Source organism: Zonotrichia albicollis, chromosome 10 (assembly GCF_047830755.1).
Source record: "Zonotrichia albicollis isolate bZonAlb1 chromosome 10, bZonAlb1.hap1, whole genome shotgun sequence".
Taxonomy (NCBI): domain Eukaryota; kingdom Metazoa; phylum Chordata; class Aves; order Passeriformes; family Passerellidae; genus Zonotrichia; species Zonotrichia albicollis.
In genome coordinates, this window is record NC_133828.1 from 39,310,731 (window position 1) to 39,335,266 (window position 24,536).

The 24,536-nt window shown below is 42.6% G+C and overlaps 1 protein-coding gene and 1 long non-coding RNA gene across 7 annotated transcripts in view; one reads left to right on the forward strand and one right to left on the reverse strand.

Annotated features, from left to right (window-relative positions):
- DRC11 (dynein regulatory complex subunit 11) overlaps positions 1-24,536 on the reverse strand; it is a 109,126-nt gene that overhangs the window by 34,559 nt on the left and 50,031 nt on the right. For 5 of the 6 annotated variants that reach the window (XM_074548922.1, XM_074548921.1, XM_074548920.1 and 2 more), the window contains 5 exons: positions 21,139-21,223; positions 15,007-15,126; positions 10,969-11,044; positions 3,014-3,120; positions 2,748-2,840 (listed from right to left, as the gene is read on the reverse strand). In XM_074548922.1, the coding sequence (XP_074405023.1) occupies positions 2,748-2,840; positions 3,014-3,120; positions 10,969-11,044; positions 15,007-15,126; positions 21,139-21,223 (481 nt within the window). The remainder of the gene's footprint in view (positions 1-2,747; positions 2,841-3,013; positions 3,121-10,968; positions 11,045-15,006; positions 15,127-21,138; positions 21,224-24,536) is intronic. The other variant, XM_014273135.3, reaches the window with a different exon arrangement.
- The window catches only part of LOC113460338 (uncharacterized), an 80,786-nt gene that overhangs the window by 21,266 nt on the left and 34,984 nt on the right, over positions 1-24,536 (forward strand). The gene's annotated exons all lie outside the window — the stretch shown is intronic.

Below are 24,536 nucleotides of genomic sequence, written 5' to 3' on the forward strand. Positions count from 1 at the left end.
ATTATTTTAGTATAGTTTTAATGTAATATATATCATAAAATAACAAATCAGCCTTCTGAAACATGGAGTCAAGATTCTCATCTCTTCCTCATCCTGGCACCCCTGTGAACACCATCACACACAGGATCTGTGGCTCCAGTAACAGCACTGTGCTTTATTGACTATTCGCTGCAATCTAATAATTTTGCTATTTCCACATCAGTCTGCTGCTCTGGAGACCCACTTGTCATGAGAAGAACAATTTTTTTCACCCAAGTTTGTTCTTCCACACAGCTGCCAAATGGAGGATTTGTAGTTTTACAAAGTTTATAGAGAGAATAGCTCTTGTAGGTGAGTAATCTTAATTTCAGCACTGAGAATGGTGGGGATGGAGGAGGATGGGGTATTTTGGCAATGGAAGACACGCCAAAGAAACTCCTCTTATCTTCAGGAGCTCTAAGAGCAGCTCTTGGTAGGGCTAAGAGCTGAGCCAAGAGTCAGCTTTTAGCAGTAAGTGGTATTTGAAGATTTGGGAATCAGTGATAAAGAGCTCATGGAAATAAAGGAGTGGCTCTGGATAGGCCTGAAGATGTTATATCTTGTTTTTCTTAAATCTAAGACCTGAGATGTCTGGAACACTGAAATTTCCCTTCAGATTCCAGTTCCAAAATGTCCTTGCTGTATTCCCCACAAAAGGGATTTTAAAACTCAGATTGGTTCTTGTGGGTCAGGCAGATTTTTTTGGTTTTAATATGGATTTGACAGAAATTTTCTGAGTTGAGAGCTACTCATCTTAAGGCTTGGGAAGGCACAGAACCTCTGGTAGGGATTATTCCCTGACAAAGAGAGCAGAAGAAATTGCTCCCTAAAACAGAGGGAATGGCCAAATGTGGCATCAGGAATTTGGGATAATGGTCTCTAGACACAAAATTCCACCTGTAAAAGCTCTCCTGAAGAAATTCCCCTTTTATTGCCCCTTGCCCACTGCCAGAGTGCAGGAGAAGGTCTGATTCCTCTGAAGAATATTGAATTCTCCTGAGAATGCAGAAAATCCCCTTTGTTTTTGGGCAGGGGAATGTTTCACACTGAACTCATCCACACTCCTGGCTACAATGAGAACCTGAACCTGTTATTTTGTGCTGCATAGCTGAGGGGAGACATAAGGGACCTCTAATGTTGCTTGAAAAACTAGAGATTTTTTTTGCTGAATAATAAATTAATGAGCTATTTCCAAAACTTTCCAGCTCATATTATTCTTATTATCTAGAGCAGGTTATCCTGAAGCAGATCTGCAGTCTGTGTGCACAGGTATGCACTGGTTTGGTTTATGGCTGAGATATTTATGCAAACACTAATTGGAAAAAGCCTTTGCCAATGCTGAATGGACATTTTAAATGGTTTTGCACAGGGGAGATGTGTTTTGACTTAAACTGCACCCATCCCTCAAATAGAACTGTTTTGGCTTGGGTGGGGTTATTTTAGATGAAATCTTTAAGGAATTTCTATTATCTAATTAGTGCTTCTTTCCCTGCCTCATTCTCTCAGGCTACTGGCATAACTTGGAAAGATAAAAGTTAAATAATCTCCCTCCACCCTAAGCTATTCCAACAGTACATTGAAGGGAAAAAAACAAACCCAACCCAGCCCTAAGATAAAGCTCTGTAATTCCAATGGGACATTTTGCAGCAGGGCACTGACCAGCTGATCTAAATGTGGCTGCCCATGAAAACTTGGGGGAGATTGTTGCAATATTTTGTCTGTCTGTCTTAAGCCCCCCCCTATTTTTGAAGCAGATTTAGGAATCCAGTTGGGATCAGCTTTCAGAGCTGCCCCAGTCTTTTCTTATTAGATTGTCCCTGGAGGTTTGTCAGGTGAAAGAGCATTTTTAAAGATAATTTGAGTAGAAGTAGAGCAACAGCAAGTATTTGCATGCTAAAAGGTATTACAGAAATGAAATACAGCATGAGATTAGGGCTGGCTATTTGCCCTGAGGGTTTTAAGTGGATCTGCTGATTGAGTGGTGGGCTGTAAGCTCTGAGTGATTTTGCACTGACATGATCTCTCATTTAAATGCTTTGGTAAGGAATTTTAGAGAACCACAAGCTGTGGAATTCTTCATATGATAATGCTGTAAAACTAGATGTGAACATGACATGTGCTGTGTTTTGGGGAGGGTTTAACCTATTTTTTATGCCTAAATAAACTTGGCTTAATTGCAAATTCCCAAACCCTTCAAGAGGATGTAGTAACATAATGAGTACCTGGCTGTGTGTGATCTATGTGGTGTTACAGACAAATGAAAGGTTACATCAAAACATTCAGAGGGAATTTTTTGGGTGTATGGTTTTGAAACATAATAACCAGCCCTTATTCAGGAGGAAAACAGCCAGCAGCTGGAAAACTCACCGGCCTCCAGATCCCTGTTTTCCTTGGAAAACTATAAATCTGAACTGGTCAGGCTAAAGAGAGGGATTGCTTCCATTCTGCTGTTTGACTGCATCCAAGGATTTCAGGAAGGTGAAAATCTGAACTACATTGCAGTGATTTATCTCTGGAACAGCTCAACTTGCCCTAAGCAATATTTATACCAGTTAAAGAGCAAAAGCTAATGGAGAAGGCCCTGGAAATAGCCACAGGTGAAGAGATTTTCAGATGTTCCTGATGTGAGATTCAGTAAATGTTATGGGGGGACATTTTGATGATTGTCCCTGAGGTTTGCACTGATGGAATTGAGGCTGCCCCTCAATTCCCCACCTTGCTGCTCTTACCTTCTCTTTGACAGCTTTGACCTGACCTGGACCTGTCTCTCCATCCACAGCCTCTTTGACTCTCAGCAGCTTCTCCTGCATCACTACATCGACCTGCCCAAGACAAACACAGAGGGACCTTCCTCAGCTTTCTGTTCAGCTGAACAAGCACACAACAGCCAGCAGGGAGGGAGGGAAGGGCTGTGCCAGGGCCAGTTCTTGCAGCTGGAGAAAAATCTCCCCAGGTAATGCACGTGAGCAGTGTCCTCTTGCTACTGTGAGCTCACCTGCACTCTGATCTCCTCCACCACTTCTCCCCGTTCCCCTGCTCTGATCAGCTCTGGGTCATGATCCTGGAGAAAATCTGCTTTGTTATCTCTGTTCTCCCAAAAGACTGTTAGCCAAAAGAAAGAAAAAAAAAAGGGAAAAGTTACAGAAGCCATTGGTTTCTCCAGCTGCTTCTGGAGGCAAAAGAAAGGGTGGTTGTAGGCAACTTTTATTTAATGATGAGCTTCAGGAAGGCAGCAGGCTCTAGGGACCCTCACCAAGTTCAGAGCCCTGTTGTCATCATGAGATTTTCTGAAAAATCCCTTTGCCAGGATTTTTCTCCTGAGAAGCTGGGAAGCTTCAGCTTCTCCATGTTTTGCTCCTCTGGAATGTGGCCTGGAGATTGTTTATCCAAACATATTAATTGTTTTTAATTAATGACCAATCCCAGTCCAGCTGTGTCAGACTCTCTGAGTCAGTCACAGGTTTTTATTATTCATTCTTGTCCAGCCTTCCAATGTCTCCTTTCTCTTTCTTTAGTATAGTTTTAGTATAGCATTTCTTATACTAGAATATCATATCATATCATATCATAATAGATCAGCCTTCTAAGAACCTGGAGTCAAATTCTCATCTCTCACCTTGTCCTGGGCACCCTCACAACCCCACAACACCCTGTTGTGTTAGGATCTGCAAATCTTGAGGTTAAGGGATTTCTGCTTTTGCCTTGGCTTGCAGAATGGGAGCAGAATTCAGGAGGATTTTGGGATAGTGAGGCTGTGAAGCTGAGAGCCTGGAGCGTGCTCAATCTCCATGAACCCTGGTCCCGTGCCTGATTTTGGCATTATTTTATTTTATTTTATTTTATTTTATTTTATTTTATTTTATTTTATTTTATTTTATTTATTTTTTTAAATTTTATTTTTTAAATTTATTTCTTTCATTTCATTTCACAGCGCAAGGCTTCAATCTTTTCCATGAAGAAGGCACAGGGGTGGCTCCCACCCTGAAGGATGTGCTTTCCACCAGTGTCACTTGGCTTGGGGACCAAAGGAAGGGGACTAATTCAACCCACAAATTTCCTTCTTTCATTCCCAGGAGGCTGAAATATGGGAATAGGGGCACTGGAATGGGAATAAAACCAGCACAGAGCACCTGGAGGTGGGAGAGAGGAGGGAACAGTGAGGGTGACAGAGCAATAACCTGCAGCTGACCACAAGGGATGCAAGGCCACACAGACCTTCACTTTTTAAGGGGATTTTAAACTCAATTCAGAAGTTAAAAGGCAGTTAAGCCCAAAAGAGACAAGACCCACCAGATCCAACCCCTCTGTTTTGAAGTGCTGTGCAAAGGAGAAGCAACAAGAAGACCTAACACCCAGTCACAGTGAATTTGTGGAACTGGGGATGGAAAAAAAAAGCTGTTTATGATAAAGTACCTAATGATCCTGAGGTGCAGCTCGTTATTTTTGTTGAGGCAAACTGCAATTTTCTCTTTAGAAAGAAAACTAAATGAAGTCTGACGAGCTCAGTGCATATCTGAGTTCTCTAAGTGTCTGGTTTTAATGGAAACACCTTTTCTCCTACACTCCTTGAGATAATTTGAAGGAAGACAATTCATATCTTGCCTTTCAAGCCCTGATTGTATCTTCCTAAATGACAGCTAATCTCCAGCTGTGTGCTAATTCAATTTCCTGATGATTTGAAATGACAGTTTTCCACTTTCAGATGTTGGCTTCTGTATGAATCAGTTTTGTACAGATATTATATTTGTACAGACATTCTATTTGTACAGATATTCTATTTGTACAGACATTATATTTGATATTCTCCCCTGCACCCCTGGCCTGCTGAAGGCACCATGCAAATTCAGAAGGGTTTTAACATCCAAGTTTTAATTAATCCAAGACTGGCTGCTCTTTCCATCCCCCCAAAAATTTTTCAGGGCCCAATTCCAGGCAGAGGATTTGCAGTTTTACAAAGTTTATAGAGGGATTAATTCTTGTAGGTGAGTAATCTTAATTTCAGCACTGAGAATGGTGGGGATGGAGGAGGACAGGGGAGATTTTGGTAATGGAAGAAACTCCAAAGTACAGACATTTAATTTCTTTAAATTACTTGTGGGTCATCAGAGGGCATGACAGATGGCATGTAATATTGCAGCAGGAAAAGCTGATTTGCCCAAGTTATGAGGTAGCTCCTCCAGCCTGGAATTCCAGCCTTGGGGAAAGGGGACATTACATAAGAGTTATGTGAATTTTTAAACACTTTCCTGACTGGGTCAGCAGGTTGCCAGTGCTATGTTTTCACAGGAATACCAGGCTTTGGAGATTTATTTTTCATAGAGGGATCTGTAGGTTTTTCTATTCTGGTTTTTTTTTTTTTCATAATTGTTTATTGTCATTTTGTAGATTGATTAGTGGTTAATACCCACTGCAGGCAAAGCAGGGAGGGTCCCCCCAGACCCAGGGATTACCTGGCAATGAGTTACCTCAGTGTTATATTAACCACTGGGTTAGAGGGGCCTAATTTTAGTAGAGACATCAATAACTCATAGGTGCTAGATGCTCTGTTATTCTTTTATAGATCAACAAAATGTTTCAAAGTTAATTTTAAAGGGGGGTCAGGAGGCTAAGGATGTTATGTTTTCACTGGCTGGTCAGCAGAGTCTGGTATTTTGTTACAGGCAGGGTCAGCCAGCTCCGGGAGCTATTTCTGTGCCTGTGTGTGTGCAGTGAAATTGATGTCACCTTTTCTGAAATAGTGTATGCTTATTTTGGGATTGTTTTATATGCAGAGCTGGCTCAGGGCTCAAAGGCAGCCCAGAGCACTCCTAAATCTGCATCCCAGCTCTGCAGGCCAGTAGGGAACTCCAATATCCCCGAATTTCACAGAACAGCCTGTTAATAACAATTCTAAAATATTTATTTGAATCATGAAGCTTCTCTTGAAATGGCCACTTTGAACCTCCTGGCAAAAGGATTTGAATCTTTTGAAGGCTGGTTAAAAATACAGAGTATCACCACACCTTCAAGGAATATTTGGGCACACCATGGAGTATTTGAACTCAAATATCCTCTGTGACACTGAGCAAGTCATAAATATAATCTGTAGGATGGGGAAAATAGCACATTGCTGCCTCACACTGCAAAAATACACTGCAAAAATACAGAGGGAGGAAAAGGCTCAGCCTTACATTTGCCTCCTGTAAACTCTGGCTATTCCAGTGTCATAGGAGATGCCACACAAAGAGGCTGTTTCCAACCACATCATTCAAAATAAATGTTTTAGGGCTTGGCAAGTGGAATTTAGCCACTAGAAAAATGGCCAGATATAGCCTAGGAGGATAAAAGGCTTCCAGTGACGTTTAGGCAGCAGCTCTAGCTTGGTAAAAGAGTTAAAAACAGAGTGAAATGTTTAGATTTTTGTCAAAACTGATCTAAATTTAAAAATTATATTTAAGAAAGCTAGGTATAAAGCACCAATTTCATGGGATGAGAACACTTTCTTCAAATTAAGTGTTGGGGGCTGTGACAAAAGAAAGATGCTTGTTGTTTGGTCAGCTGCCATTTAGGTGAACTTTAGACACTTTGAATTACTCCTGATACAAACAGGAGCTTTGAATTACTCCTGATACAAACATTTCTTAATCAGGCTCTGTTGCTTCAATCATGTCTTCAAGGTTTCTGCACTAACAAATCTGAACTTCTGTGCAAATGCTGATAGCAAGTGACCTATTTCTGTACAAGATTAGGGGGGAAAAAGTTCTCAGTAGAAAGTCCAAACTCAGACCTATTTTTTCCTGCATAATTCTGCTAGTGAGAGGAAAGCGGCCTAAAAATTAAAAATACAAGAGTCTGTGGTGTTCTGGTGGATGTTGTTGTAGATTTGATTCTGATGAAAGAATTTGATTCAAAGGATCCATGGTCAAATTAAAAATAAAATCACTTTGGACAACCCCCAGGTAGTATTGTGTGAGTGCCCTGCAATGAAAAGCCCAAACCATCTAATTTCTCAAAAGCTAAACCAGCTAATTACTAAAAATAAGTGTGGTGTCAAACAGACTTGGTTCACCAGGAGAAAAGGAGGAAAGAAAAACCCCACCTGAAGTTGAACAGCTAGAGACTCCTCCTGTGCCTAAGGCAGAGCTGCAGGTATCCCTTGAAGCCTGCGAGAGAGCTTTTCCACTCTGAGGCTCCTGCTTGTGCTCTCTGCAGAAAAGGGCTCCTTCTCATGTGCCTTCAGAGCTGGGGAGCAGCTGGCAGCCCCAGCAGGATGGGCTGGAGGTGTGGGGTGTGGAACTGGGAAATGGGAGCCACAGAGGCACTCACACTGTGGGGATAATCCCACAGAATTCTGTATCTGGGAATGGGAATCAGAGGCATTCACACTGTGGGATAACCCCCAAAGTTCTGTGTTTGGGAATGGGAGCCACAGAGGCATTCACACTGTGGGGATAACTCCCAAAGTTCTGTGTTTGGGAATGGGAATCACAGAGGCACTCACAGTGTGGGATAACCCCCAAAGTTCTGTGTTTGGGAATGGGAATCAGAGGCACTCACACTGTGGGATAACCCCAAAGTTCTGTGTTTGGGAGTGGGAGCCACAGAGGCACTCACACTGTGGGATAACCCCCAAAGTTCTGTGTTTGGGAGTGGGAGCCACAGAGGCACTCACACTGTGGGATAACCCCCAAAGTTCTGTGTTTGGGAATGGGAATCAGAGGCACTCACAGTGTGGGATAACCCCCAGAGTTCTGTGTTTGGGAATGGGAATCAGAGGCACTCACACTGTGGGGATAATCCCACAGAATTCTGTATCTGGGAATGGGAATCAGAGGCACTCACACTGTGGGATAACCCCCAAAGTTCTGAGTTTGGGAATGGGAATCACAGAGGCACTCACACTGTGGGATAACTCCCAAAGTTCTGTGTTTGGGAGTGGGAATCACAGAGGCACTCACACTGTGGGATAACCCCCAAAGTTCTGTGTTTGGGAATGGGAGCCACAGAGGCACTCACACTGTGGGGATAACCCCCAAAGTTCTGTGCTTGGGAATGGGAATCAGAGGCACTCACACTGTGGGGATAACCCCAAAGTTCTGTGTTTGGGAGTGGGAATCAGAGGCACTCACACTGTGGGATAACCCCCAAAGTTCTGTGCTTGGGAATGGGAATCACAGAGGCACTCACAAAGTTCTGTGTGTGCAGGGCTCAGAGCAGGTCCTGGTGTTCAGATACAGCTTGGTGACAAATCCCCCATCCCCTTCTAACCCCCTGGCTTCTCATAGAGGATAGTTGGGAAATTTGGGAGACTCCACCGCTGTCCAAGTCCCCTCTGTGGTGTTTTTATTCCTCACTCCTGTCATGTTTCTGTGGTTGAGATGACCCCTGAGGTATTACAAAGTCTCTTTTTTTCCCAGCCCCACGACCAAAGAAGAAGTTGAGGCTCCTCATCTCTGCTTCTCAAGGTTGTTTAATTTTCCTTATCTACTCCTTTCTCTGACCTGCTGAGATTTGACCAACAGGACAGATTGTGGCACAGTGACCACCCTTGGGGTGGTGTTAGCTTTTTATACCAAGAACCATGTGTATTTTATTTACCATAATTTTCCAATACCTATCTGTTGGAACCCAGGAATCCCTCTGGCTGTCCTGGATGGCTCCAGCCCCTGCCAGGGGCTCAGAGACCTTGGCACAGAGCCCAGGACACCTGTGCCTTTGATTTTGACCCATGGAGCAAATTACCACCTTTATATGAGGAATTACAATTATTAAGTAGAATAACAGTTTCTCATGGGGTGAAAAATAGAGTTTTGGGGTTTTTAGAATGAGGGCTCAGTGTCCCAAGATGGAGAAATTTTGGTGTACCCTGTCCTTCTTCCTTCTTCTTCTTGGCCTCCATCTTCTGCTGTGATGTTGGCACTTTTAGACTGGTTTAGAGTAGAAGCTCACTGTCTAACGTAGATGATAGGTATTGGAAAGTAATTGTAAATATTGTACACGTAGTTGTTTTTAGTATAAAAAGATAACACCGCCCTGAGGGTGGGCAGTGTGGTTCTGTCTGACCTGCAGAACAGACCTTGGCAGGCAGAGAAAGAATTTTATAAATAACAGAAAAATAAACAACCTTGAGGAGGAGAACAGAAGAGTCCTGACTCCTTCTTCCACTGCCAGGCTGGGAAAAGGGACTCTGACACACCTTGGGGTCACTCTGAGCAGCAGAGATTCCAATACTTGGAATCTACCTATGTCAGACAGTCTGTCTCTACTCTAAACCAATCCAGAAGTGTCACTTTCACAGCAGAAGATGGAGGCCAAGAAGAAGGAGGAAAAAGTCTGGATATGCCCAGATTCCTCCATCTTGCCTCCTGAACCTGCATTCTAAATCCCCAAAATTCTACATTTTCACCCTGTGACACATTCACCATCATTCTACTCAAACCCTTGTGGTTTGTAACTCCTCACACAAGGTTGGTAATTGTTTTTTCCGAGGGCTAAATCAAAGGCACAGGTGTTTGTGACTCTGTGCCAAGGTCTCTGAGCCCCTGCCAGGGTCTGGAATCCTGCAGGGCAGCCAGAGGGATGTCCTGGGTTCTGACAACTCTGGAAGCCACAGCTGAGCTGAGCTCAGAGCCAGGCACGTTCCCTCCATGGCAAACCCCTCCTGCCCTGCCCTGGGCACTGCCTGCCTGGCAGCCCCACTCTTGCCAAGGCTGCCTTTGACTTCCAGGGGCCATTTCATGCTTGGCCAGCTCAGGAAAGGACTTTGGATGGATTTGATGCTTATCTAAAGCTCCTGCTGCCTTCAGCAGGGTTCTGACGTGCTAGTTGAGAGCAGATGGGATGCAAAGCTCCTTTTTTTTTTAGCCAGAAAGCTGCTCTGTGATTTATAAGGTGTAAGAAAATCCTAATTGTTACGAGTCAGAGGTCAGGCCAAACTACTGATGCACATTTAGCAAGTTTAAGTTCACTTCTTTCTCTCCAGCCAGCTGAAACCAGGCAGAAAACCTGACACCAGTAATTTGTCAGCAGGAGGGAATAATGGAGACTTTTCATATGAGGAATTTTAGCAAGGCACTAGCTCTGAAGAGTGGAGAGCAGAAAAGATATTTTTCCATATTGTATCAGAACAGGATCTGCAGAGATACAGCAAAAATAACCTAATTTTCCACTTTAGACAAGTGCAAGACTTCCTAATTCATGTGTGGATCACGCTGAGCACTGAGGACAAGGGCTGAAGAGATAAACAGAAATATCAAAAGCAGAGGAGGGGATAGAAGAGATTTGGAAAAGAACCAAATGCCCTTTCATGGTTTTTATTAAGAAATCCCTTTTTGGGATTTCTCCCCAAAGCTTTTTGGGGCTTTCTCCAGATGAAAAACCAGCCAGACCCCTTTCTCAGTCTGATTATGTTTTAGTTTCACACACTTGGCATGAAGCAAGTACATTCAGAGTTTTGTGCCTCTGCTTGGGAAAATGCTCCTCCTATTCAAAGACATCATAAAAAATAATTTGAGCAGCTGTGAAGGAATCCATGGACTCTTCCATGAGTTCTCACTCTTGGAGGAGACGGGACAGGTAGAATTACAGGAGTAAGAAAACATTGATGCTGAAAATTGGTCTACAGTCTGCTGCTTTTGAATTATTGGCTATTCTGATGTCATCCTTGTTGCCCTCAGAAAATCCTAAATTGCCTTTTTTTTGCTTTTTGAAGCACTTTGCTTTGAGTTTGTTCACTTTCACCCACAAAAATGTCCCTTCCTGCATGATTAGCTCAATGGTTTTGACAGATTCCTTGGAAGAACTGAGGTCCTGAGAGCCTCCCTCCCTAAATACCATTTTTAATCTAACATCCTAATTTTTATAACATTCCATAGTTTGGGCAGCTGCCCACTTGACTTTATAGGAATGAAACTGCCAGTAAGCTGATCTGGAAGAACATTCCAGCTGGAATTGTTATCTTTTGCTACTGACCTTGGTACTGAGAGCTTCCTTCCTCCAGCATTGAAAGGAAATTGCTTGGAGCCATTTTCCAGCCTTCATCCACTACCTAGATTGGGGGGAAAGTGAAGAGAGAAATTGCTGACAGCATTGTTTCACACAATTATGGAATGGGTTGGAAGAGGCCTGAAAGATCCAATTCCACCCCCTGCCATGGGCAGGGATACCTTCCACTAGTCATTTTATCAGCTGAAGTCACCAAATTAAACAAGAATTAAACTCCAGCTTGTTTGAAGATGTAATTTTAGGTAGGCGACTTGCAATATTGAAATGGAATTTCATTTAAATGCCATTTTTGTTGTTACTTTGTCACATTCCTGAAACAGTTTCATTTAATTGAAGCAGTATTGCCAAGGGAAAAAACCTCCCAGAAAATTATCAAAGTTTCTTCACCTTGTATCAGTCATAAGTCTCAAGATGTGAGTAAGGCAGCAGTTGATAAAGAGAGATTAGATCACTGTTTGGGAGGAGTTGAATGTAGATTTGTACCAAACAGGATCAGGATTTTGCTAAATAACCTGCAAACCAGTTGTTATCAGCAAGATAAAACAGCAGCAGCTCTTGGGATGATTAAAACTAAACACTACCTAAATAAGCCCTAATAAGTAATTAAGGAAATATCTGATACCTGCAGGTACAGCTGCAGCCCCATTATGGAAATTATCAAATATCTGCTTTTAATTAAAGTATCATTACACTAATTCCAGTTTGGGCCCAGAAGGACAGGAAAATAATACATTTATCACTTCTACCCTATAGATGCATTTGAAAGAGACTTGGGAGATTCTTGACTGAACATCAAGAACTGTTTTGTTTTAGAACTTTGTTTAAAGGATAACAAAAAGTTGGAGGATTTGAGCTCAATGTTACTCCAATGTATTCCCAGTTTCACAGGGTGTGGTTCATCCTTGGATCATTTGCAGTGGGCAGAATCCTTCTTGTATCATTTTTTCCATGGTATTTTATAGAAAATGATTCAACCACGATGTTCTGAGAGGAAATGTGTCAACTATTAAAAAACCCAACAAACCAATTCCCCCCAAACCAGCCTAAAAATGGGCTGTTCATTTTTAGCCCCTCAATACCACAGGACACATCAACATTTTATTGTTATAAATAAGCCCATGAATTGTTTTAGTTATTTGCTTCAGTGGTTTTAGACACTGATGTCAATGATATCATTGTGTCAATTTAATTGATTTTAATAAAACCCATTCTCTTGTGTCTTAAGGACAGTTGCTGCTCTGTTTTCTCTTGCCTCAATTAACAGCCTAAGAGTCAACATAATAAAAAGAACTTTTCCTTTGAAGCCAGTTCATGTAGTTTTTGATTTTCAGTGGATTGAGTCCATGCTTTTTCTGTTTTAAATGAGTTAAGGCCCCTTGAACCAACAATATATGTTTGAATTTAAGCAATGCAATCTGAATTAATTAAGAAATGTGGAAATAAGAGCCTCAATCTATTTCTGAGGCTTTCCAAAGCCAGCTCCACACCAGGTGATTCCCACTGTACAGCAGGGATAACTGAATGCCTTCAGTTCACTGTGCACATTTCCTTTGGAGATTTCCCTCAGAAGTTTCACAGGGACAGGAATGTGCCTCACCATTTGACATTTCTGGGTGAAATTCAGGGATGCACAGCACAGCCTTGCTCCCATTCAGTGGGACAAGCTCCAGCAGGTTGCTGGGTGAGGCAGCCCAGACTGCTGCTGCTTTTGGAAAAAGGGATTTTTTGGGGGATGGAGACATGGGTTGTTTTTTTCCTTAGGGAAATCAAATCAGCACCTTGCAGAGAAAAGAAAAAGTGAAGTTCCTTTGATATCAAATACTCTTTGTAAAGATTGCTATCAGGCTTTTCAGAAATACTTGAATTTCCTTCTGGGATCCAACTTTTGTTTTCTTTAAGAGCTGAAGTTGGGAGCAGAGCTTTTTTCTGCCTGCATCCCTATGACTTATAGCCTACACTTATTTTAATAAGAGTCCTGCTGTTAGAACTTTTCCAAATACTTCTCAACTGGTCTAAGACACTCTTTTTTTTCCCCCTGTCAGTGCTATAACCTTGGAGAGAATGTTCCCTTTGTTGTTTCTCAATGGACCATAGAGAACCTGATATAATGGCTCAGAATTTTACTTGACAGGAGTTGTGATGGCTGAGGAGATGGGAATGACATGAAGTTATAAAACCCCAGAGCTCCACGCTGTTATTTCACCCAATTCAAAACAGCCTTGCAGAGGCTGCCAGGGGATCGAGACACATTTCTGCTGTTGTTGGTTCTTACCTTCAGAAATGTGCAAAACCAAAAAAGAATTCAATTTTACCCTGGGAAAGTCAGGTTTTTAAGCAGATGGGTGAGATGCCATCCAGTTTTAGGAGTTTCACCACCACGGCTGTGACAGTGTCACCCAGCAAATCTGTCACACTAACAAGGGACTGACTGAAGACATGTGTGACCAGAACTTAAAAATTTGGTTTGCACAGGAGCAGTCACAACCCTTCCTAGTTACCAAACTTAAGCAATCAGGCTTAAAGACCTTGAAAAACTTTCATGTAATTCCTCCTTCAGTCTGCTGTGTATTTTCATCTACATTTTTGCATTTTCATTTACATTTTCATTTAAGGAAAAAACCCAAAACACCCCAAACCCCCAAATAGTGTTTTCAAGGTGCTCATTTACAAGTTAACATTTAGGCATCTACCTTCCAATTAAATTGACTGATGCTTCCTAGATTCATGTAATTTAGGTTCCTGGCTAGATGTTCTGAGAGCTTTGGCCAGATTAATGGATGTTGTCCAAGAAAAGCATTTTTTTTTGAAATATATTTGTTCTAGGGTTAGGCCTTCAAATTAATTTGTGTAAAACTTGCAGTGAAGAGTAAGCTTTGCCCTAGAATACTCACCCTTCTCCTCCACATATTTAGTGAGAGATTAATGACCCTTATTAAAAAAATATATATTCTTTTAACTTTTGTTTATACTGTGGAGGTAAATGAGAAACAAAAGCTGCTGCTTCAGCAAAAGCTGACCATTTTTGTTGCACAGCTTGCTTTTGAAGATGCCCTTTGGTCACTGCTCTGTTCCACAGGTGGTTTGGTCTCTGAAGATGCTCCTGAAATAATCTGCAAGTGTCTTTTATGAAAGCAGCCCTTTACCTCAAACATTTCAGGGGTATATTGCACATTAAGTGGTGTCCATTGACATTTGAAACAAAACTAGTTCCTACCCTGAGGACATGGAAAATGCATGGCTTTATTTATGCATGGCTGATGGGGTTTAAAAGTTGGTTTGAAATCCACACAAGCTCTGAGGTTTTTAATTCCTAATTTTGCAAGGGGTGGCAGTGATGAACTACTCTGCACCATTAAATTCTTTTTAAGGTTCCCTCCAACACAAACCATTCTGTGATATTTACCTTTGGGGATGTATGCTGAGTACATCTGAGTGCTGTAGAAATTCTACCATATTCTGAAATTGGGAAGGGTTTTCTGGTTTATAATCTCTATTTTCTGTGTGATTCTCCTCCTCTGAGAGGGTGCAGTTGTTTGGGGTGATGTGGCTCCTCTCACCTTTTTTTGGTAGCAACTTCAGCTTATGTCAAAAAATGAGGGGAGGAGAAGACAATGCCCATCTTTCCATGGAAAGAGGGTCAGGCATTTACTGAGCAGTCAGGGAGAGCTGGGATTTTCCATGGAAAGAGGGTCAGGGAATGCTTGGTTACCACCTTGTGCCCTGGCAATGACCTCAAAGCCCCAAAGTGGATTTTTGCTCTCATGGATGTCCCTGACAGTCTGCACGTCCTTAGCTCTTCCCACTGAGCTCAGCTGTGGCCATTCCTAAAATATGAGAGGTAAAAAGTTCCCCAGAATCCCTGAGGTCATGGGAAGGCTGAGAGAGACCAAGCTCAGCCAGTTCTTGGTGTCCTGAACCTGAGCCTGGAGCTTTGGTGACCACTTTAATGTCACTTTCCAGCCCCTGCCCACACCTGAGGCTTCACAACCTGCTTTCATTCCTTACCGGCTTTTCAACTTCTGGCTTTTTCTCTGGGGCAGGTTCCTTGGCTTCTTTTTTCTTCTTATCCTTTTCATTTTTCTGTGCCTCTGCCTGTGCCTTTTTGGCAGCCAGCTCCTCAACAATCTGAAAGAGGCAGGGAGGAATGGGATGGGGAAAACACAACATCCAACAGGCTCCACACTCTGAATTCCAGACCATCCCAGAGAAGCCTTTTTGTGCTGCCCAACTCCAGCACAGGTCCTGAATATCCCAATTTATCATTAGGGAAAGGCTGATTTCTCTGTCCCAAATCATGGGGGCTCTTATGGAGTAAGACCAGTTCCTGAAGCTGTCTAGAAGCAGAATATTCTAATGATACACAACTCAAAGTTCCCTCTGGACACAGACCCATATGATGAATTCATAATGAATTATCTCTGACCCAGATGATGAATTTGTCCTGGTGTTTGTAAGGCAGATTGATTTTTACAGGGATGGATTTTGAGAGGCTGCCCTGAAGTGTATCTAATTTCAATACACGGCTAAAGACTGAAATTGTTCTAGTGGCTGAAGGAGATTGGATGGAGATATTGTGACAAACCCTGACAGATACACAGGGAAAGCTCAGCATCTTTATCCCTGCAAGCAAGAAGCAGCTGATAGCTGGGTACAGCTCCATCAATTCCCATATCTTTAGTTCCTGGCCAATTATACTTTATTATCTGAAAAAGGCAGGGAAAAATTTGCTGCTTCCACCATTCTCTTGTTTCTAGGCAGCTTTCTTGTCCCTGAGAGGAATTCTAAGATCATTTACTAATGAGTCTAAATCAGAACACCCATTGAAGTTCATTAATGGACCACTAATACTGGCAGTACTGTGAAAGAGTACAAAATAAAACATTTCCATCTGTAAGATGTGTTTCCTGTAACAGTGAAAATATTTGTTTTCTCAAGTATACCTTTTAATATAGGATGCTGGAGGGAGACAATGACAAGGGCTGTGCTTTGCAGCCATTAGTGGCAGTTCCATTAGTGGCTCTCCCCGAGCATTTCAGTACCTTACATTTAATTAAATATGGTAATTCAAGCCCTGAGCACTGCTCAGTCACATCTTGTGCTGATAAGCAGCGAAGCATTTCATTCCCTGGGATAGATTAACAGATTGACTGGGGTTCAGAACAGGTTTTAGTGTCCCAGCAGGCCCGTTGGATCCAAAACCAACACAGCTACTCTGAGTATATCCTTTACTGCAGCGCTCCCACACAGCCAGAACCCAGCCCTGTCACCTCTGCTCTGCCTGCAGATGGGAAGCAGAACCATGCCCAGCGCCTCTGGATACCTGCACACACACATGGGATTGACAAAAGGTCCCACTTTGCAGCAGGGCCACTCTGCAGCAGTATTTCAGTGCACCCACACTCTGCTTTCATGTTTCTGCACAGAGCAGTGATGCTGGAAGGGGTGAGCCAGAGTTTGTGTTCTCATGAACCTGCTGGGGTGGCACTGGGCACCTCAGGTGTCCTTGTGCCTCTGCCTGGCCTTGCTGCAGCTCCTCCAGCTCTGCTCCAAGCAGCTCCAGCATTGCAGAGCTGGGGGAAGCTGTGTCCAACCTTGAGTGGCTTCTGCTCCTTTATCCAGAACCACTTCCCCTCCAGCTGCAAGGTGTCACTGTCATATATTCTGAAAAATGCCTTCGCCAGGATTTCTTCTCCTGGGAAGCTGAGAAGCCTCAGAGAAAATGAAAACAATAATTATCTGATTGCTTCTCCTGTGTTTTGCTGCTTTGGAATGTGGTTTGGAGATTGTTTATCCAACAGGTGAATGTTTGATTGGTTCCATGTGAATTCTTTTTACTTAATGACCAATCATGGTCCAGCTGTGTCAGACTCTGAGTCAGTCACAAGTTTTTCTTATTCTTTCTTGTTAAACCTTCTGTCTGTATCCTTTCTTTAGTATAGTTTAGTATAGCATTCTTTTATATAATATAATATAATAAAATAATAAATCAGCCTTCTAAGAACATGGAGTCGGATTCTCAATTCCTCCTTCATCCTGGACACCCAGAAAATACCACAGCAAGAGGATGCCTGAACAATCTGACAAAATGGGAGGGAAGAAAGGGAATGGCAAGCAAAGGTTAGTTTGAGATTAGTAGGCAATTCACCCACATTTCAGTGTAGGGTTTTGGTTTTTTTTTTTGTCCTGGAGAAAACTTCATAGTGGAAAGAGAAGTAGATATTTTCTTAAGTTGTTCTGGACTCCCCTTTTCTTTGCTAGGTTGTCTGGTTTTGAAATTATACAGAAAGTGGTTAGCAAACTCTTAATACTGAGGAAGAGACTGTGTTTCAATAGAAGCAGATGAATTTTAGCATCTTTGTATTTTTTCCCAGTCCTTCCTAGAACTCTTATTGTGCCCGTGATGATTCTTCACCAGTAACATTTTCTTCAGTGGCTGAAAAGACATTTTCCTTTAAAACTGATGCTCCATGAAAGTTGAATTGACTTTTGTATTCCTACATCAGTTTCTGAAGTCTTGCAGTGCAAATCTCCTTTTTTTTGGAGGCAGGGGAGGAACTGGACACTAAACCAGAGTGTAGCCTGTGAATGAAAATGTCTAATGCTGGTTTATATGAGCCAAGAATAAGAAAACTTCCAGCTGCCAGCAGGACTCACTTGTTCTGCTGTCCTCAGACTCAGGAAGTTTTGGTGTTGGCTCAGGTAAAAGTTCTTCTTCAGGAATAAAACCTTCCCTTATTCCTTGAAAGAAAACCTTACTTGAACTTCTTGCCTTTCAGAGCTGTGGGCACCAAAGAAAAGCAGGGCTGGAGTGAGTTTGGGAATGCTGGATCTCCAGCTGTGCAGGTGACAGCAGCCTCAGAGCCTGGCTCCAACACTGCACAGGGACACAGCCCAGTGTTCCTGGAGGGAAAATTCCTCTCTTGGAATATTAACTCGACAGAAAGAAGTTTTGCTGGAATCCAGGAAATGTTTCTTCTTTATGGAAGATTTTTGGTGGGGTTTTTTTAGGGTAGGTAGATTGCTGTCTGTAGGTGAGTGTAATTTAACAGAGGCCAAGGAGAGTTTCCCTCCTGCACAGTTAACTAGAAATATTCAGAATATTTAAAGGCTTTTAGTCTTTCTCTGACATCTTTCTTTTTGTTTTTTAATGTCATTTAATATTGGAAATGAGGAGCTGGGAGAGGGGGAAGTGCCTGTGAAATGGCAACTCTCTTGGCTTATTTTCATGGTGATGAGACTTAATGAGCTGCAGGGAAAGATCCTAATTTTGTTGGCGGCAGGATAAGGGCAAAGCTAAAAATTGTCACAACTGATGATTATCTGTGGAGCAAAACATAAAAAACCATTAGGGATAGAAATCTGGAACAGATGCAGGGAGATTACACCAATGTCCTGGAATGTTAAATTTCTCTTGAAGAGCAAGTAAAGAGAAAAAAGAGAAAAATCTTCTTTTTGAGGGACAGCACTTCTTTTTCTGACTGAAGCACCAAGTGCTGTGTGTTGGGATGTCTTTGGGAAGGTATTTGTAAAATGTCATGGAAGCAGTTTGTGCAGAAGGCCAGCTACATCACAAAGTCAAGTAAGGTCAGGGTTGTCAAAGGATCGAGAAATATAGAATGTATAATAATGCAGCAATGGTTCGTGAAGTGATTAATTTGTATTTTATTTTCCCTAAAGTGTCTTTACTGAAGCCTTATAAAATGCTCCCTTTTTAAATACAGCTTAGTCTTGATTTTTCATGGAGTTTGACTTGGGAGTAACCAAGCCCTGCTCATACAGGAGCTCAGACAGACACGAGGTGAACTCCTGTCCCCCCTGGAGTCAAGGACAAAACTCCCATCAGCTTCCATGGGGTTCCAGGATTTCTTTCCCTATGTTGCCCAGCAGACCAGTGAGTGGAACAAACCCAGTGGCCTCAGGGATATTTTAAATATGCAGCTGACTCAGTGGAAGAAAAAATGTTTTAATTGTCTGGCATTCAGGTAAAATCATGATTGCACTGAACTTTCCCTGGCCAGCTGCACTGGGGAGATCTCTTGAGGCTGTGACACACATTCTGCTGGCTAAAAAGGGAGAAAAAAACAGGCTCCAAAATTGGTGAAAATCAGATAATTGCTAGTGAAAATTTGTTAGGAAAATAGAGGAAGGTTTTTTTTTTTTTTTTTTCCAGAGTGCAGGGAAAATGAGAAATAAAACAACCTCTCCAGACTTTTGGCTTCCATTTTTCCATGCAAAGAAAAAGCAGATGCTCAGCAAAGGCAACAAAACAGCTGAAGGTGGGAATTGAAAGCAGGGAGCACGACAGGGAGGTTAAACCCATTTCTCCAGAATCTACCTCCATATCCAGTATTGCTCAGAAGAATTCCTTGCTGTGTTTTCCTCCCCAGCTGTGTTAATCCTTGATGCTGGCAGCTGTTTGGCACCACCTCCCCCAAACCCTTCCCTAGCACTCGGCCCCACTTGCGGGGTGGCTCCCAACAAAACCTTCTGGACTCTGGCAAGAGTTTCTGCTTTGGAGGCTGAAAACTTCACTGAGGGTCTCCTTCCCCTGCCTGCATGAACAGAAGTGCCACTGTCACATTTTCTGAAAAATCCCTTCGCCAGGATTTCCTCTCCTGGGAAGCTGAGAAGCCTCAGAGAGGAATGAAAACAACAATTATCTGATTGCTGCTCCTGTGTTTGCTTCTTTGGAATGTGCCCTGGACATTGTTTACCAACAGGTGAATGCTTGATTGGGTCCATGTGAATTGTTATTAATTAATGACCAATCACAGCCAGCTGTGTCAGACTGAGGGGTCAGTCAGAAGTTTTATCATTCATTCTTGTTAAGCCTTCTGTCTGTGTCCTTTCTCTTTCTTTAGTACAGTTTTAGTATAGCATAATATAATATAATATAATATAATATAATATAATATAATATAATATAATATAATATAATATAATATAATATAATATAATATAATATAATATAATATAATATAATATATCTCTGCCTTCTGAGGACGTGGAGTCAGATCCTCATCTCTCACCTCCTCCTGGGGACCTCACAAACTCCGCAGAGCAGAGCCCAGCAGGGTTTATCCCCTGAACTTGGTTAAAGCAGGAGTATGCCCCAGACTCAGCTTTAGTGGGGCACAGGGAGCTGTTTGCAGCAGTTTTCCTGTGTTTTTAGCAAAGCTGGCTGATGGTTAGTGCTGTGCTCTGTGCTGTCCTTCCATCCCCGCAAACCACACAGAGACTGCTGTGTATTCCAGGGATCCCAGGGAGGACTGGATCCAAAATTCCCCATCCTGGAAGCATTCAAGGCCAGCCTGGATGGGGCTATGAGCAACCTGGGCTAATGGGAGGTGTCAGGGTGGCTGCAATGAGAGGATTTTTACATCCCCTCTAACCCAAACCATTCGGTGATTCTACAAAAATCCTCTTTTACCATGCACCAGCTGCAGAAAAATCATGTAACAATCTCAGGGGTGGGGTTTTCAGGACCACAGAGTTTGGGTTTTGACCTCTGAAGTTTTGCTAGCCCAGCATAGTGGTTGACTCAGGGGCCAAATCCTGCGTCCTGTTGTCCCCCACCAGAGCCATGACCCCCTTGGCTGCTCGGGATGGGTGGGAAAGGCTCCAAGTGCTCAGGGCTGCCTTCGGCTGGGCTTAATCACTTTCCCTATGTGACACCCAGTGATCAGAGGAAGAGATTATCAGCCACTTCCATTAGCCAGAGAAATCAGGAGAGGGATTTATCAGGAAAAACAACCTACAACACACAAGATAAACTGAGATACTTCCTTTGCTGGGATGTTCAATTTGCTTAATGAGGCTTGGCAGTAAATCAAGGCTTAGCCCAGCCTGCACTGGAACCTCTCCTCTGCTGTTCTCTACTTCTTTCCCATCACCTGAGCACCTTCAGTGGTGATTAAGTGGTTGCAGAGCCCAAAACGGAACAGATTTTAGCACCTGATGAAAACACCCTGGGAAAAAACTTCATTCTTTCATTTGCAACAAAAAGCTTTTAACCATAAGGGTCTTGGAGAACTGGAGCCACTGTTAGGGAAAATTGCTACTTAAATAAACTGACATGTTTTGTAGCAAATCCTTCTGCAACACCATGAGGTTTTTTCATTAAAAGAGGGACAGTACCTCCTCTGGATGTTTTTCAACAATAATCGCCTTGGAACCACCTGCCTTCTCAAGGGGGTAGTCAGGAAACCTGCCTGTGACATGCCTGTGGGAGAAACAAAAGTGGAAGAGGAATTAGAGTTCATCATTTTTCACCTGGTTGATAAAGATGTTAGATAGCAGGGAAGCTTCTCATGGCAGTGGTTTCTGTCCTATAAGTTCATTAAGACAGTTACCAATCCATGTCTTCTATCCCATGGCCCAACAAAAACTGCAAATTCTCAGGGAAATTCCTAAAACTGCAGATTCCTGCCTAGCTGAGAGATGGAGATGAAAGTGTTTGTACCTGGCAGTGCCCAAGGCCAGCTTGGACAGAGCTGGGAGCACCCTGGGACAGTGGAAGGTGTCCCTGCCCATGGCAGGGTGGGAATGGGATGAGCTTTAAGGTCTCATCGAACCCAAATCATTCTGGGAATGGTTGTTATGTTATTTTACACTATTGAATGTTCATAGCCCAACTCTCTGCTTTCAACATCCATTTTGGCTTTTTTTTTTTAAGAGTTATTTTGCTTAAGTCAGGATTTAATCTCTAAATGTCAGGACTGCCACTCCTAAATTTCCAGTGGACTTGGTGGTGATGGAAGCTGGGAAGGGGCAGTTGTGACTGTGGGAAGGTTTCATGGGTAACACAGGGAGCTTCCAGACCTTTCAGAAAGGGATTAAAAGATACAGAAAATAACTTCAGCCCCAAGGCCATTTATACTGACAAAACCCTTTAACTTCTTTCCCTTTTGTTGCTTGGTGGAATATATTTGTAAGATTTTCTGTTTGTTTGGTAATACCAGGAAGATTTTTCTGTTCCAAAGAAAATTCTGACAGTGCAGAAAAACCCTTGTGATACTTTCAAACAGCATGGTTATATTTCCTCTAAATGAAATTAAATTTCCCTGGAGAAAAAAAGAGCTCAGAAAGGTCAACACTATTCCTAAAAATGTTTTCTTTTTTTTTTTTTAAACAACTGGTACCTTAAGGGACTTTGCTAGGCTGGTGTTAAGCTGCAGGCTCAGTTTTAAGCTGAGATCATTGGAACAGAGCATCTGTTCTGTTTCTGTAGCACCACGTGTAGGGCTGGGATCTCTTGCTGCTATTAATGCAACACCAATTAGGGCAGAATCAACAAACATTCATCTGTGCTTGGGAGCCCTGGCTTGTTCCACAGTTACAAGTTCTACATGCAAACAGATGCAAATCCTTGGTCACTGCATTCCCAGAAACCAGCCTGCATCAACAGAGGGCTGTGCTTGTCAGTGTGTTTTTTAAAAATCCATTAAGAATGGGATTTTGGCCTCAAAACTCTGCCTGATCTATTATTTAATGTTAGCTCGTGTTCCATTTTTTGCAGACAGCCAGAAAATAGCTCAGTTTTATGTTAAGTGAAGCCTTAAACTCTGTTACAAGTCTGGTAACAGTAAAAAACTTCCCAAAATTTGTAATTGAGGTTGTTGCTACCTCAGTGCCAGCTGGGAGGAAGGAACGGCAAATGCACTGTGGGTGAAGAATCAGCTGGGAGCCCACTGAACATGATACCAGGGCCAGCTGCCAATATTTATTCATGTTACATTTGGTATTTGCACTCCCTTTTTCACTTTTAAATCATTTACAGCTCTTAGAGATGGAGGGGGGTTGGGATTAAATTCTTTTTTAGGTTCCCTCCAACCCAAACCATTCTGTGATATTTACCTTTGGGGATGTATGCTGAGTACATCTGAGTGCTGTAGAAATTCTACCATATTCTGAAATTGGGAAGGGTTTTCTGGTTTATAATCTGTATTTTCTGTGTGATTCTCCTCCTCTGAGAGGGTGCAGTTGTTTGGGGTGATGTGGCTCCTCTCACCTTTTTTTGGTAGCAACTTCAGCTTATGTCAAAAAATGAGGGGAGGAGAAGACAATGCCCATTTTTCCATGGAAAGAGGGTCAGGCATTTACTGAGCAGTCAGGGAGAGCTGGGATTTTCTGGCTGAGGGCACTGCAGGATGTGATTTTCCATGGTCATCAGTGACCTCAGAGCAGACAGTACCAAACAGTTTGATGTTTTTATTCTTCCAGGGCATCTGCTTTTTTCTTGAGTGTATCCACTGCTGTCTGATGGTCTGGAAGCAGCACTCTTAAATCTTATTTCCCTGCCCACCCTCTTGTGGGTTTTCCTCTTTCTCTTCTAGGTTGAAATGACCACAACTTCAATCTTGTAATGCCTGGGAATTCACATGCATGACCCCCAATTGGCAAATTCCTCCCTTCATGAAACCCTCTGAGTTCAGAGGTTAAACCAGGGATTCATTTGGCCTGTAAATCTGCCCAGAAAAATGCAGCCATTCATCTTCCTGGTCAAAAGTCCACTTTAAACATAATGAATCTCAATTTTCATTCCCCCTTCACTTTCTGGCAGCGTTCAACTCAGAGCCATTGCAATGGGTTGCCTCATGCATTTATCTTAGGATGTTCATTTGGATTCAACTGCACCTAAATTCCTTGGTTTGCAGTTGGAAACACCAGGATAAAATGAGCAGCCAGAGCAGCTGTGGCTGCCCCCCATCCCTGGAAATGTCCCAGGCCAGGTTGGATGGGGCTTGGAGCAATCTGGGACAGTGGAAGGTGTGGGGTGGTACTAAATGGTGTTCAAAGTCTCTTCTTACCCAAATCACTCTATAATTTTAAATTCTTATATCTTTGTGCCATCAGATAAGCTGCACTTCTAGGGCTGAAGAGGGTCCTACCAGGTGTGTCCCATGAACAGCTCTTGAATTAGGAGGAGCTCCCAAACACTGTGGCGGGATTCTGAGCTTGCTTCACAATATTATTTGTTCAAATAATTTTTAACTGCCTTCCCCTTTTGAAACTTCCTAGAAACACTGAAGTATTGGTGATTAGAGGTAATAACACGGTAAGAAAATGATCCCAGATGATGCAAGAAGTTGCTCCCAACTGGAGCCCCAGCAGGCTGCTTTGTTTTGTGGGAAGTGTGCAGGGGAGCTTTGTGATGAGAATCCTCCCTGGTTCCACTGCTGATGGGGAGAGGAGGATGTAAAAAGCTTAAGCTCTTGATAACAGGAGCATTAGAGCGTGTAATATATTTGAAAGCCATGGTACATGTCAGAGACACCTAGATCCGAGTCAGAACTCTGTGAATCTGTTACTTATTACTGTCTCAGCATTTGCAAGGGGGAAAAATATCCAACTGTACTTTTCCACCATCTCATAAAAATGTGTAAATGCCAGAACTGGAAGAAGCAACTCTTATTTTCAGTGTGATTGCTTCACTGGGAGTGCTGACAACGTGCTAAGCACTGCAAGCAAAAGCAGAAGCAAATTGTCCTGGATTTCTTAGGGAGGATGCAGCTCCGGTAAAAACCAATTGCCTG